At 51.3% G+C, this 13598-nt stretch overlaps 1 protein-coding gene across 1 annotated transcript; it reads right to left on the bottom strand.

Annotated features, from left to right (window-relative positions):
* Positions 1-8898: 8898 nt before the first annotated feature.
* Positions 8899-13281, bottom strand: ZNF408 (zinc finger protein 408). The gene is made up of 5 exons (XM_032844745.1): positions 13154-13281; positions 12582-12853; positions 11795-11856; positions 11313-11572; positions 8899-10472 (listed from the first exon to the last, which is right to left on the bottom strand). The coding sequence occupies exons 1-5, from the start codon at positions 13200-13202 to the stop codon at positions 8950-8952; spliced, it is 2166 nt and encodes a 721-aa protein (XP_032700636.1). The 5' UTR covers positions 13203-13281; the 3' UTR covers positions 8899-8949.
* Positions 13282-13598: the final 317 nt, after the last annotated feature.

Below are 13598 nucleotides of genomic sequence, written 5' to 3'. Positions count from 1 at the left end.
GAACTAACATGAAGAAATCAGCCAAGAGGGAGAGGTCAGCAGGTCAGGGCCATGAGACTAGTGTATAGACAGCTGCCCCCGCCATCCAGGAAGACAAGTCTTCTTGGGACCAGAGAGATGGCCTGGGGGGGAGTCATAAAGGAAAGGCCATTGTAAGTGACCCCCATCGTCCAGCCCCTCCCTCCTGAGACGTGGGCCAACTTAGACTAGTGGGGTCACAGGATCTTCCTGAGGCTCCTTCCACTCCTAATGGTGTCAGTTACTTTGATCTCTGGGAGCCTCAGTTTCTTCATCTGTACAACGGGAACAGTACTTTGTTGTGAGGACTGAAGGAGACTGTGAATGTAATGCCTGTGAAATGTAGTAAGTGCTTATCAGTGGGTCTGTGGATGTAAACCAAGGGGGAGGTTGATGTAATCACAGCACACAGACAGAAGGCTGAGACCAGCGTGAGAGCCTCCTCTCAACCACCTTCCCACCCGGGAGCTGTGGGGGTATGTCCATGGGTAGTGGCCGCTCAGGAGGAGGAGCGAGGTCCAGGGCCTATGAGCCTCTGGTCTATTTTCTCTCACCTCCTAGGACCTGCTTCTGGCCCCAGAACGGGGACCATCCCAAATCCTCGGGTCTTCTCGGCAAGGCCCCTCCCTCTCCTCCTGCCTATCCGTCATGGGCAGGGCCTGGAGTGGCCGCGGTCCCACCCTGCCCCTCGCCTAGCCCTGCTCGCATCCCTCCCCTATTTTTTGTTTGCATTCCACAAGGTAAATATTAGTCCTGGGTCTAATTAGGACAGAAGGACAAAGAGCAGGAACACAGGGGACACCGTTCCCGTTCTGCCATCTTTTAGGCCCGGCCTCATGGGTCCAGACCACCATTGCAGAGAGTCTGGGAAGATCGCAGGGCAGGGCCTGGTGCGAGCAGAGCGGGGAGAGGGTTCACACAGAGCTGGGGCTCAGGACTCCCACAAATCCGCTTAATTCCTGGGTGGCCAGTTCCTATATATCTCTATAGATATATATTCTTATTTTTCTATGTTTTTTAAACCAAGATTTAAGTTATATTCAGTAATGGTAAAACAAATCCTGTGTTTAACTCGCATTTGTTATGCATATGCCCATGTACCCACCTCCGGATCAACATTTTGAGCCCCAAACAGACTCCTCTGTGTGTTGTCCCTAAGATCCCCATGACTCTAACCACCATCACCCTAGACCAGTTTTGTCTATTTTTGAACTTCATAGAAGTGGAAACCTACACCATATACCTGTTTGTGTCTGGCTTCTAGATTGTGTGTATCATGTGGGGGTCAGTGGCCCATTCCTTTAAAAGCTGCGTAGGACCTCACTGCCTGAGTTTTATCCACTGGTTACCTGGCAATGGGCATCTAGATGAGCTTCCTGTTTGAGATCTCGTGCGTCGTGCTGCTCCACACGCTCGAGTACAAGAGCAGAGTCACTGGGTCACAGGGCGGGTGTTGGCTTGCGCCGGTCACTGGCCTGCGGTCATGCTGAGAGCTGGCACTAGCTTATAGCCAAGCAATGCTTGGAGAGTCCTAGTCATTGAGATCCTCACCAGCCTCCGTCTGGGCCATCCATTTTCCATTATCCATCCTGATACACGTGCAGGGGTCTTAAGGGGGGTTTAACTGGGATTCCCTGTTCGCTAAGGACATTGAGCCTACCTTTTTTTTTTTTTTTTTTTTTTTTTTAGCAGAATAGTGCAAAGATCTCACCTCACTAGTTCCTTTAAAAATTATATATGGGGGGAAGGGTTCCTGAGAAGTGGAGAAGAGAGCTGTGACTTCATCCTTCCTGCTCAAGACAGGTGATCCGATTTCTTTCTGAGGGCCGGCTGGGGCCAGTGCGGAGCCAACCAGGAGAGGGAGGACAGGCAAGAGCAGAGGGTGTTGGTCAGGAGAAGGACAAAACACATAGGACCTGGACCTCTTGTTCCCTCGCTGTCAGAACTCCCCTTCCCTACAGACAAGCATCACAGCAAAACAGAGAGCGCTGGTTTAGGAGGCCAGGCCTGGGCTTCACCGTCTGTAAAATCAGAATTAGAGCATTCTTTACCTCGAGAGGCTGTTGAAAAACTCATGCTGGCCTCTTGGCAGACTTGCTGAGCTCATGACCTGCTCATGGGCAGACATGACCACTAACAGTCAAGTCTAAGGTTATGTCTTCCTCAAGCTGTTTGCAGACAATACTCCAAAGCAGGTTTTGGCTCTCTAGGCCCTGGGAAGGCAACTGAAGCTTTCTGCTTAGATTTGTTTCCTGTTTTCCCAGACTTATGCCTGGATTTATGTGTTGGGCCGATGAATTCACACATCGTGGTACCAGTGGCAAATCCAATTAGCAGGGAGAACTTTGCTTATGAGAACTTCATTCTGAAGACTATGGGTCTTGACATCTCAACCGCGGCAAAAGCTGGACCCCACAGGAATGGCTCCCAGTTTGTCATCTGTGTGGTTAAGATGGATGGGTTGGGACACTTGGGTGGCTCAGTTGGTTAAGCAACTGCCTTTGGCTCAGGTCATGATCCTGGTTGCCAAGGTCAAGACCCACATTGGGCTCCCTGCTCAGTGGGGATTCTGCTTCTCCCTCTGACCTACCCCCTCTCATGTTCTCTCTCTCTCAAAAATAAATAAATAAATAATAAAAGACTGATGGATTGGATGGCAAGCATGGGCTCTTTGGTGAGGAGAGAGCCAGCATGGATATTGTGAAAGCCATGGTGCTTTGGGTCCAGGAATGACAAGACCAGCAAAGACTCTAGACCATTCCGATAAATTTGGTTTTGTGTTTTATCTCATCTACACCATTTCTTGTGTCCCTGCAGAAGCACCCCCAGCTCTCAGAGCTTGTAATCTTTGGGTTCTCACTTGCTGCAATTCTTTGGATTCCGTATATCCCTGCCTCCCTCTGATCTGGCTGGATTCAGAGTTAAGTTTATCATTATGAAGTAAGTACTAAGTTACCCCTTCAAAGCCTATTATAATGTTTGTAAAGTATGACAATGCCTACCACGAAGAAAGCACCCAGTAAACACCACTATCATATATGAAACAGGAACACACAATGCTGCCTGCAAAGGGCTCTACCTAAAGTGGTGAAATGGAATTAAATGAGCCTCTAGCTTTAGTTTATAGGAAATACAGGTGATCAAGGAATAAGTTAGCCACCGCCACAAGGAATGATGGACATTTAGCAGAACAACTGGCTCCAGTCCCTCTGGCAAATTCATGACATGGAAATAAATGGGGTGGTTCGCAGAGACTGTTCAGAATAACAGAAACCAAGGAAAGGGGCGCCTGGGTGGCTCAGTCGGTTAAGTAGCTGCCTTTGGCTCAGGTCATGATCCCGGGGTCCTGGGATTGAGTCCTGCATGGGGCTCCCTGCTCAGTGGGGAGCCTGTGCTGCTTCCCCTATTTGTGCTCTCTATCTCTCTCCCCCTTTGGCAAATAAATAAATAAAATCTTTTTAAAAAGAAAAAGAAAAGAAACCAAGGAGAGAACATGCAAATACACAAAAGGAATAGAATTATCATGATTGGCATAGGCTTTTGAACCAAAAAAAGTGTAAAATGATTTTCTTTGGGCAAATAAGAAAATGTAAATCAGGTATTCAATGATATGAAATAATTAGTTAATTTGTTAAATGTTATAGGACTTGTGGTTATCTTTTCAATCCTTAGGAGTTAAAAGATTAAACAAGCATGGCAAAAATGTTACCAATCACTAAATCTAGGTGGAGAGGTGACTGGGTACATCGTTCTTTTAAATTTTGTTTCAAAATTTTCACAATGAAAAGTAAACTTAATTCCTTAATAAGTGGAGGCAGCAGCTTCCGTGTTTTCTTGGGTGACCACACCTGCCCCTTCTATTTTGCAGAGAGGATCACAGGAGAGCATCCTCCCTGTGAAAGTGGTTCTGGAAGGACCCAAGAGTTCTTCTAGACCAGGGTGGCCCCACCATGGGTGGTCCACCAATGGACCCAGCACAACCTCAGGTTTCAGACCCAGCACAACCTACAAGCCCCCAGCCTCCAATACTGTTCTTCCTGGAACCCTCTGAGCCCAGCGGGTGCCATGCAGCTGAACCCTCTTGCTTCTCACCCCAAACACATGCCTGCACACTTAGAGTGGATCGTAGAGTGGATCGTATTTCCACTAAGCACAAGGTGATAATGAGAGGCTGCATTTCTCCCAACAAGCTGGTGTCAAACAAAATTATGGGTAAAGCCAATGCTATGTTGTAAGAGGAAGCTCTGTAATCACTGAAAACAGTGAAATCATGTTCTAAGACAGAATTTCAGAGCTGGAAAGGTTAGGTATCATTAAATCTAGACGTTTTATTTATTTATTTATTATTATTATTTTTTTTTTTTTAGATTTTATTTATTTATTTGACAGACAGAGATCACAAGTAGGCAGAACAGCAGGCAGAGAGAGAGGGGGAAGCAGGCTCCCCAACGAGCAGCGAGCCTGATGCGGGGCTCGATCCCAGGACTCCAGGATCATGACCTGAGCTGAAGGCAGAGGCCTTAACCCACTGAGCCACCCAGGCGCCCCGATCTAGATGTTTTAAAGCCTAGAGCTCTGTGCGTATATTACAGGATGACCTTGTCATTTTGCATATTTTTTAAAGCCTCAAAAATTGCAAATTTAGGGGCACGTGGGTAGCTCAGTTGGGTGTCTCTGCCTTCAGTTCAGGTCGTATCTCAGGGTCCTGAGATTGAGCCCCCCATCAGGCTCTCTGCTCAGCTTCTTCCTCTCACTCTCCCTCTGTGCTCTCTCTCTCAAATCAATAAATAAACTCCTTTAAAAATTATAAATTTACCTTAAGAATAATTTTTTTTCCTTTTTGGCTAAAATTATGTCTTTTGAGGTGGTTAATTATCTTTTTTTCCCTTCAATCTGATCAGCATTTTAAAATGAGTTTCTCAGGGCTCCCGGGTGGCTCAGTGGGTTAAGCCGCTGCCTTCGGCTCAGGTCATGATCTCAGGGTCCTGGAATCAAGTCCCACATCGGGCTCTCTGCTCAGCAGGGAGCCTGCTTCCCTTCCTCTCTCTCTGCCTGCCTCTCTGCCTACTTGTATCTCTGTCAAATAAATAAATAAAATCTTTTAAAATAAAATAAAATAAAATAAAATGAGTGTCTCTTTCTCTCTCAAAAATAAATAAAATCTTTTAAAAATATTTAAAATGAGTGGAATTTCTATTTAATCAAAAGCTTTTATTTTTTAAAAAGATTTTATTTATTTGCCAGAGAGAGAGAGCACAAGCAGGGGGAGCAGCGAATACATATACATATTTCATAGGATGTATATATTTCATAGCAAAAGTTAGCAAAAGGGCTCAGTGCAGGAGCTGAGATTGGAAAGCAATGATCTGGTCCGACTTCCCCATGTCGCAGTAAGGAAAGGGAATCTCCCAGGCGGGGAGCTAATTGATCAAGGGTGTCGAGTGTCGATGATAAAGCTGGGAGCAGGACTCAGACTCCTGCCTCTCAGACCATTGCTCTTCCCCTCGCATGACCCGTCATGCCCTGACGTTCTGCTAGAGAACAGCTTCACCGTCCTATGAAGCGTGCCCAGTGGACAAGCACCTGAAGCAGGAGGCCATTGTGAGTGATGCTGACCTACCCCCAAACAAGCGACACCTGTAGAAACACGCAAGCACCTTCACTTTGTCTTCCAATTTAGGAGGGCTGATCGTGACACCACTAATAACCAGCTACAATTTAGTAACTGCTCACCACATGCCAGGTACATCGTGCTGATGAGGTAGGTACCACAATTATCCCCCTTTTACAGATGAGGCAACAGAGGCAGAGAGAAGCCAAGGAACTTGCCTGAGTGTGTGCAGGCGGTCTGAACTTGTCTAGAGATGGACCTCTACACAGTCCATGCTGCTTTGCCTTGTTTACAGGTCCCTAAACCTGATTCAAATATTATTCTATTGCAAGATCTTCTGATACTGTTGAAGTTGCAAATGAGAATAAAAGATCCTTACTCTCCTACACCTTCTGACATTTGGTTCAGCAGCTGTAGACACCACAGCTAAACCTGTGTCCAGGTTTCAGGTGTCCGGCCCCATTTTCATAGCACCTTTGCCCTTGAGCAAGCAGCAGCAAATTCAGCATTGAATGCACCGAACTGTTAAAACTGACTTTATCTGGGAGAAAAAAAAAGTGACTTTATCTGGGGATGGAGGAAAAGAAGTAGGGAGTAAAGGGACTTTATCACCGGGACGAATGAGAATTCTTTTGACATCAAGGAAGAGTCTTTCCTCCATGGGAAAATTACTCCAGTGATCAATCTTTTCAAGAACAGTTACTGCATTTTAACTGGAGCAGCACTACACTGGGGGTCAGAAGACCTGGGCCCTGACCCGGTTCTGCTACTTACTGGTCTCAGGCCTTGGCAAGGACTCCTCTCGAGGCGACTGTGTCCTCCTCTGACACGGGGAGCTCGCACAGTGCCCTCTGATGCCCACTCATGTCTTAACCAAGTGTTGGTGGAGCAGAGGCTCCCAAACCACGTGCCTTTCGATTGGTTGGCTTTGATCTGACCCTGCTCTACATCACGTAGGGACAGCCTTAGTGGAGATAAAAGTTCTCCATCTGTGTGGGGGATGGAGCAAGAGGGCACATGCATCCCAGGGTTGGGCCTAAGGAGGGTTGTGGGGGTGTGGACAGGCCTCTCCAGCAACCCAAAGCACACCCAACTTGCCTTCGCAGCTCATCACCGAGTGAGGAAGATGTCCTTCACTGCACAGCTGGGGATCATGTGATGAGAATGTCCCAAGGACACCTAGAAACACCAGGCGGACATAGACACTGGCCCGCCGGAAGCAGGAGCTAGAAAAGAACAGGACCCACCAGCCTCACATGGGCTCCAAGAAACAGGGCTGGCTCACTCAAAACTACTACTGACAGCTGTTTTTCGAGCTTTGGATGGTATGACCTTTCTCTCCATAGAGCGCCATAATCTCCAGTTGTCCCCCCTCCCTGTGGACAATTTCAGAATGCTTTGTCAACAGCTTATTGGATAGGGTGGGTGCGGGTAAATGTCAGGGGCAAAGCAGGAGACACGGGGCTGCCCGTGACATTGTGATCGAGTGCTGGAAAGCCAGAGGACAGACCCACCATGCATCAGTCACTCTGCCACTTGCTGGCTGTGCGATCTCAGCCAGCTACTTCCGCGCTCCGACCCGCAGCTTCCTCCTCTGTGACACAGGGGTCACACCTATTCTGCAGGACAGAAGGAACAAGAAGCCAACTCCTTCCTCTCTTGCCACCTACTCCTCAAAGCAATCCAGTCTGGCTTCCAACTGCCCTCACTGTGAGTTCACAAACTTCTTTTTTTCATTGCGTTTACCATCATCTGACATGTTTTGTTTATTGTCTCTGCATACTAGGATTAACTGAGAACAGAGGCTGTTTCCACGCTGTCTCCCTAACTAGCATGCAGACAGTGCTCATGTGCTGGATGATTTTACTTCTCTGCTTTTCTACTTCTACAGCCCCATTCCCCACCCACCCACTCGGTAGCCTCCTGACGGATTTCCCCACAACCACACCTCCCCAGCCCGTCCGTCCGTCGGTGGTCTCTTCAAACACAAATCTAGGCAGGTCATTGAGCTCCTCAGTATTCTGAGAATAAAGCCCCAACTCCCACAGCAAGACAGGGGAGATCCAGTCCCGCCCCCTCCCCTTGCTCTCTGCCCCGGCCCCATCGGCCTATCACCCACAGCACCGAGACTCTGGCCACAGGGTTCCCGCACATGCAGTTCCCTGCACCTCCACCTTCCCACCCATCAGACCACAGCTGTGATGCAGGGCTGCAGCGCCAAGGTCAACAGCCTTACTCTGGCATGAGACCAGGAGAGTTTCTCTTGGCTCCGCTACCTAGGAGCTGTGCCGCCTCGAGCAGGACACTTCAAGCTGTTTTCTCATCTGTAAAACCAGAATACTACTACCCCCAACCACACAGGGCTGCTATGAGGATTACATAAATAAACACAAAGAACTGGCCCACAACAAGGGCTGAATGTTTATTATCACGATCCCTTGGGGACGCTGTCCCTGATGCCCCAGACTGAGTTAAAGCGTCCCATGTTAACAGGTCCACACAGTACCAGCTAGTGATCCTCTGCAAACTCTTATCCAATGCTTCCCGCCCTAGATCGTGACCTCTGTAAAGGACGTCTCCCGGTCTGGCGCATAGCTATGTCCTAGCACCCAGGGTGGCCCAGGCCCGCCACTGACGCAAAATCCATGTTCATTTCTTCCCTCAAAAGGGCTGCCTTTGGCCTAGTCTTCCAAAGGCTCCAGATCTGTCCCTAGCTGCCTCCAGGAGCCTGGTGTCTATCGGCACAGAAAGAAAACCAACTTCACAGCCCTCAGATGGTGAGAAAGGCTGCCCAAACCACCCAGAGCCCAAGTTAGAACTGTGAGCCGTGAGCTGAGCTCAGCATCTGGTCTTTTTTTCCCCAGTTGCTTTTCAGTCCTTTTAACCCTCAAGTCATTCCATTTGGCTTGAGATGGAAGTGCCTGTCCCTCAGGGGGCTCAGGGGAGTGATGATCCCAGTGTTAAGCCCCAGCAGGGAAGCAGACCTGCCAGCTACAGGACTATCTGATGGGGGAGGGGAGGGTCACTTCTGCCACGTTTAAAGAACAAGCACCTTGAGGAGCTCCTGGGGAAAGCCGCAGAACAAGCTCTACTGAGCTCAATAAGGAGTTCTTAAACCTGGAACAGGTTTACCTTACAGTCGGGAAACAATGTGGTGGTCCATAAACAGGAAGGGAAATCCTTCCCCTCCTTCTCAGAGTAGACTAAATTCCATCCGGCAACCCAAACAGAAAGGCAACCCAAACAGAAAGACGCAGACGCCCAGCAGCTAGAAAACGCTAGCTTTATACAGAGCTCCCCTGGGGGAGTTGGGGGGAGGGTCAGGTGCCTGTCTCCACCTCCACTTCTGCCCAGGCGCTGAAGGCCATGTCCTTATGGATGAGCACCAGGCTGGAGGCAGGGCCTGGCTCCTCAGGTACCACAAAGCACTTGTCCTGGCTCTCAGAAATGGTGACCTCAAAGACGTCCCGGGCTGCGGAGACGTCCTGTTCCCTGCCAGTGTCTAGTTCTGGCTCAGTCTGCAACAGTACCACAGTGGGCTCAGAAGCAGTGGGAGGCACACAGGGTGGGCTGGCGGGTGCCCCGGGCTGGTGACTGAGCTGGTGCCGCTTGAGGCTTTGGGGGAGGGTGTAGCCCATGCCGCAGGTGGGACAGCGGTAGGGCTTGTCGGCCAGGTGGGATTTGAGGTGGCGCCTCAGCTTAGTAGCCAGCGTGTAAGCCCGGCCACACTGGGGGCACGAGAAGGGCCTCTCTCCCGAGTGCAGACGCTCATGAGCGCGCAGCGTGTGTGGATCTCGAAGGGCCTTCCCGCACACGGGGCACAAGTAGGCCTCCCCGGTGTGTGAGATAAGATGGCGCCGCAGCTCAGGCAGTTGGGGAAAGGCATCCGCACAGTGCGGGCAGCGGTAAGGACGCTCCCCTGTGTGCAGTCGCAGATGCCCACGCAGGTTGCCCCGCTGACGGAACGCCCGGCCACAGTGCGGGCACAGGAAGGGCTTCTCCCCCGTGTGGAGCCGCATGTGGTTCCGCAGGGAGCCCTGGTTGGCCAAGGGCCGCCCACACACAGGGCATGGGCACGGGGCAGGGGTAGCTGGCACCTGATGGGTCTTGCGATGCAACCGCAGGGAGGGTCGGCGGGCAAAGGCCTTGCCACACTGGTCACAAGCAAAGGGCCTGGCACCTGAATGTACCACCTGGTGCTCTTTGAGGTCTCGCCGGGTGCCATAGGCCTTGTCGCATTGTGGGCAAGGAAAGGGCCGCACCCCGCGGTGGCCCAACATGTGGGCTTTGAAGCTCTCCTCAGAGCTGTAGCTCTTGCCACACTCAGTACAAAGGAAGGGCTTGTGGCCCGTGTGCACAAATGCGTGCTTCTTCAGGTGGCAAAGCTGCAGGAAGGCCTTGCCACACTCCCCACAGCGGTACCGCCGCCTCTGCTTTGGGGAGCTTCCTGCTGGGCCAGGAGGGCTCCGCAAGCGTGCAGGGAAGCCAGAGGGCTGCTGTTCTTCAGCCTGCTGGGCCCCAGGCTCTGAGGTCTTTTCTCTGGGCGGGCACTGACCACAGGGGCCACGTAACTTCCTGACCAGGTAAGCATGCAGCTGGTTGCCCCTGGCAGAAGACGAGCAACTGGCCTCACTGCTCTCTGGGCCCTGCTGGGGAGCAGAGCTGCTCGGAGGCTCAGGTGGCTCCTGTGTCTGGGGTGGGTCCTCCTCCTCCCTGCCACCATCCTGAGGGGGCAGAGCAAGTGCTTGGCTCTTCTTGGAAAGCTGATCCTGGGTTTGGGGCTTAAGTCCAGGGCTTACTATACTCTCTCCCTCAACGCTGGGGGGTGACTGGTGACCAGGATCTGCAAAACAAGAGCAGGGTGCTAGGGTTAGGAGAAACTGTAACAGGCGGTAGCAGTGGTGTTACCAGGAAATCTTAAGAATATGTGTCTCCTCCTACTCAGTCCCTAACTTCAGCAGGGGCAAGGACACCAATCTCTTCCTTGGAACATGAACCACAGGCTGTGCTTATCTTCATGTCCAGTCTCAGATGCCTCCTGGGGAAGCACTCTTGGGAACCATGGTGCTCCAAACCTCCAGCGTCCTAGAGAAGGCTACCCCAGAGGTCCCTATTCTCCCTCTAAAGACACACACTTAGGATGAATCAGGCCACCATCTCTTCACCTCAGCTCATCTGAAAATAAACAGACCTCCACCCCCACCCCAAGTAGAAGAAACATAAGAAATTGGAAACCTTATACACAGCTTGCTGTCTTCATCAACATGACCTTACTATTCCAGAAAACTTACTCTGGAAGATAAAAGTTGCAAATACTGATACTGTTCATTCTAAGGAAAAGACCCATACTCTGCAACAGAAAGCATCAAAAGACAGGTTATACCCCCAAGACTCTTTGAGCCTCTTGCCTGAAAATTCTAGCCTGGGGTCCATGGATCCTGAACAATTATGTCATGATCCTTTATTCAATCCCGTCAAGCCCCACCCCCACTCCACACTGAAAGACCCACCTTATACCAGGCTTCAAAATGTCAATAAATACTCAGGCTTCCCCCTTCCCCTCAGGAAACCTACTAACACTTTAATGTTCTCCTTTATCTCCGTGAACCAAAGCTTTGCTTTTGTCTTGTCAACAGGGTGTTCTGGTGGTAATCTGAGAAACTAGCATCTATTTGCCACGTACCTGTCCAAGGTTCTGCCGCATCTTGCCCCGGAGAGTCCACCTCCTGCTGAACACCAGAGTCCACTTCCGTCACCACAGCCACGGCTGCCTCTTCCTCTAGGCCGGGCTCGGTGGGACTCAGGCCCTCGGAGGGAGGCTGGGGCCACAGCAGCAACTCAGAGCCCGGCAGTACGAGCCGGTACACCTGCAGATGGAGCTTCTCGCTGACCCACACCGGGGCCACGTTCCCCTCACTCTGCAGCCTGCCCCGCTGCACCAAACTGCAAAGCAGAGGAACAGCTAGCTCAGGAGACCCTCTTCAGGTGGCCCTCCCTAAAGCCCCAGCTGCTGGCAGGCCGAGTCCTAAAGACCCCGTGCCCTTGGAACACTCACTGCAAAAACTCACTGGGTGGGGGATTACAGCGGGCTTCTGGTTCTGTCTCATGCCATGACAGAAAGCCTCAAAAAGGACCATCTTCACTACATACTCTCCTGGAACTTACCTGGTCCAGCCTGAACTCTGCTCACAAGCACACACGTCTCCCCATGGGCCTAGTGACACGTCCTGAAATAAACCAATAAGAGTCCTTCTCCCATGTGTTTGGGGGGACCAGGGTTGGGGGTGGGGGAAGCATGTAACCTTTCCTGAGACAGATCTAACATGAAACCCCTGGAAGGTTAATGGTCTCTGGTTCTGCCTTTACAGGACTGTGTTGTCTGATGTTTCAGCAAGTGAAGAGCAAAAGACTACCCCCCTCACCTCCCTCCCACTGTGTGGAGAATTACTAAATGGAACACAATACTGCCTTCCAGCGAGGACCAACCAAAAAGAAGGAGTAAGAGGTACATCATCTTTTCTTTTTAAGACCTGTTATGCAACGAAACCCTTGACCTGCACTATCTCAACTATTGCTCCAAATAACCCCCCAAGATTCAAATAACGAAAAAAACCGGCCATCCCTTTATCTTATAAATGAGTTGAATGAGACCCGTCATTTCACCAGCTAGGTGACAAAGCTGGGATTTGAATCCACGGCTTTTTAATTCTAAACACCTCTGCTCTTGGCTTTCGTCACTCCTGACCCTAAACGTGGCTTTCAGCAACTTTCTGCACCTGCTTCCTTAACTACCGCACGTGAGGGGAAGAGACAGTCCTGGAGCGGAGGGCCAAAACTATGGCCTACGTCTTGAAGTACCCTGGTTTTTCTAACGAACTGAAGAAGGCCCAGAGATGACTGAACCGCTTCCAAAATTTCAGTCAGGGAGAAGACAAGTCCTAGCCTTCAATACCTCCTCCTGCCGTGGTTTCACTTCTTCACCCTTCTGCTCCGAGACAGACTCCTCTTCCAGCGGCCCCCAGAGCAGTCCCGGCTGCAGGGCGGCCCCGACACACCAGACCCCTAAGCGCAGCTCCTCGGCGAGTGAAGGGCCAAGGGCCAAGCCCCGGGGCAGGCTCTTTAGAGCGAGGACGGCCCGGGTCAGCCCGGGCGGGAAGTCTCTGAGGCCCCGAGCACAGCCTTGTCCAGAAGGGATCCATCTCAAGTCCGGGCGCGGGTCGGGAGCTGCAGGGAGATGGGGAGGCAGTGAGGGGACGGCCCGCGAGGTCGTGAGCGTGGGGACAGGTGCGAGGGGAAACCGCAGATCCGGTTAGGCCTCGGCAGTCTGAGGGATCTGTAAGGGCTCTACGTGGACAAATCGGAGGTTTGAGGACTCTAAAGTCCCCAGAGAGTTCTGAGGGCACGGTGAAAGGTCCCGGGCGAGGGAAGAAAAGTGCCTGTGGTAGAGAGAGAGTTGACCAGGCAGGGAACGTTAAGTCTATCAAAGACCAGGGCCGAGGGTCGGAGACACCGCGGGTCACTAACCCAACCGCAGTTTCTCGCCCTCAGAGAGCAGCTCCTCCGACTCTTCCATCCCTCCAGAAAAGCCTCCTTCCGCCGGAAGTGAACGTCTTCTTCTTCGCTCCTCCCGGAAACAGTCATTGGCTTCCAAATTTCCCGTCGGGAAAGAATGCTAACAGTCAGACTCATAGGTGCACAGATCTGGGAGTTGGGGAATACCGGCGAGGCAAAACTCCGTCCGGGAACATTAAGAACCATAGGATTCCAGAGGACCATCAGGGATTCCAGCATCAGAAAAGCGGAACTAATTGTTCCAACCACCTCTTTTGGGAGGGACGGGTCGGACACTTATGCTGTTCTCCCTTCGAACCCCTCCACCCCCCCCCCCCACCCCGCCCCGGCACTTAGGCCGGCACGTGCAGGAAGTGGGAGGGGATCCTGGAAAGCCATATATGGACCGGGCAGCGAA

This window comes from Lontra canadensis, unplaced genomic scaffold, assembly GCF_010015895.1.
Source record: "Lontra canadensis isolate GAN:19392208 unplaced genomic scaffold, GSC_riverotter_1.0 scaffold154, whole genome shotgun sequence".
NCBI lineage: Eukaryota > Metazoa > Chordata > Mammalia > Carnivora > Mustelidae > Lontra > Lontra canadensis.
This window is presented reverse-complemented; position numbering and strand designations above follow the sequence as displayed.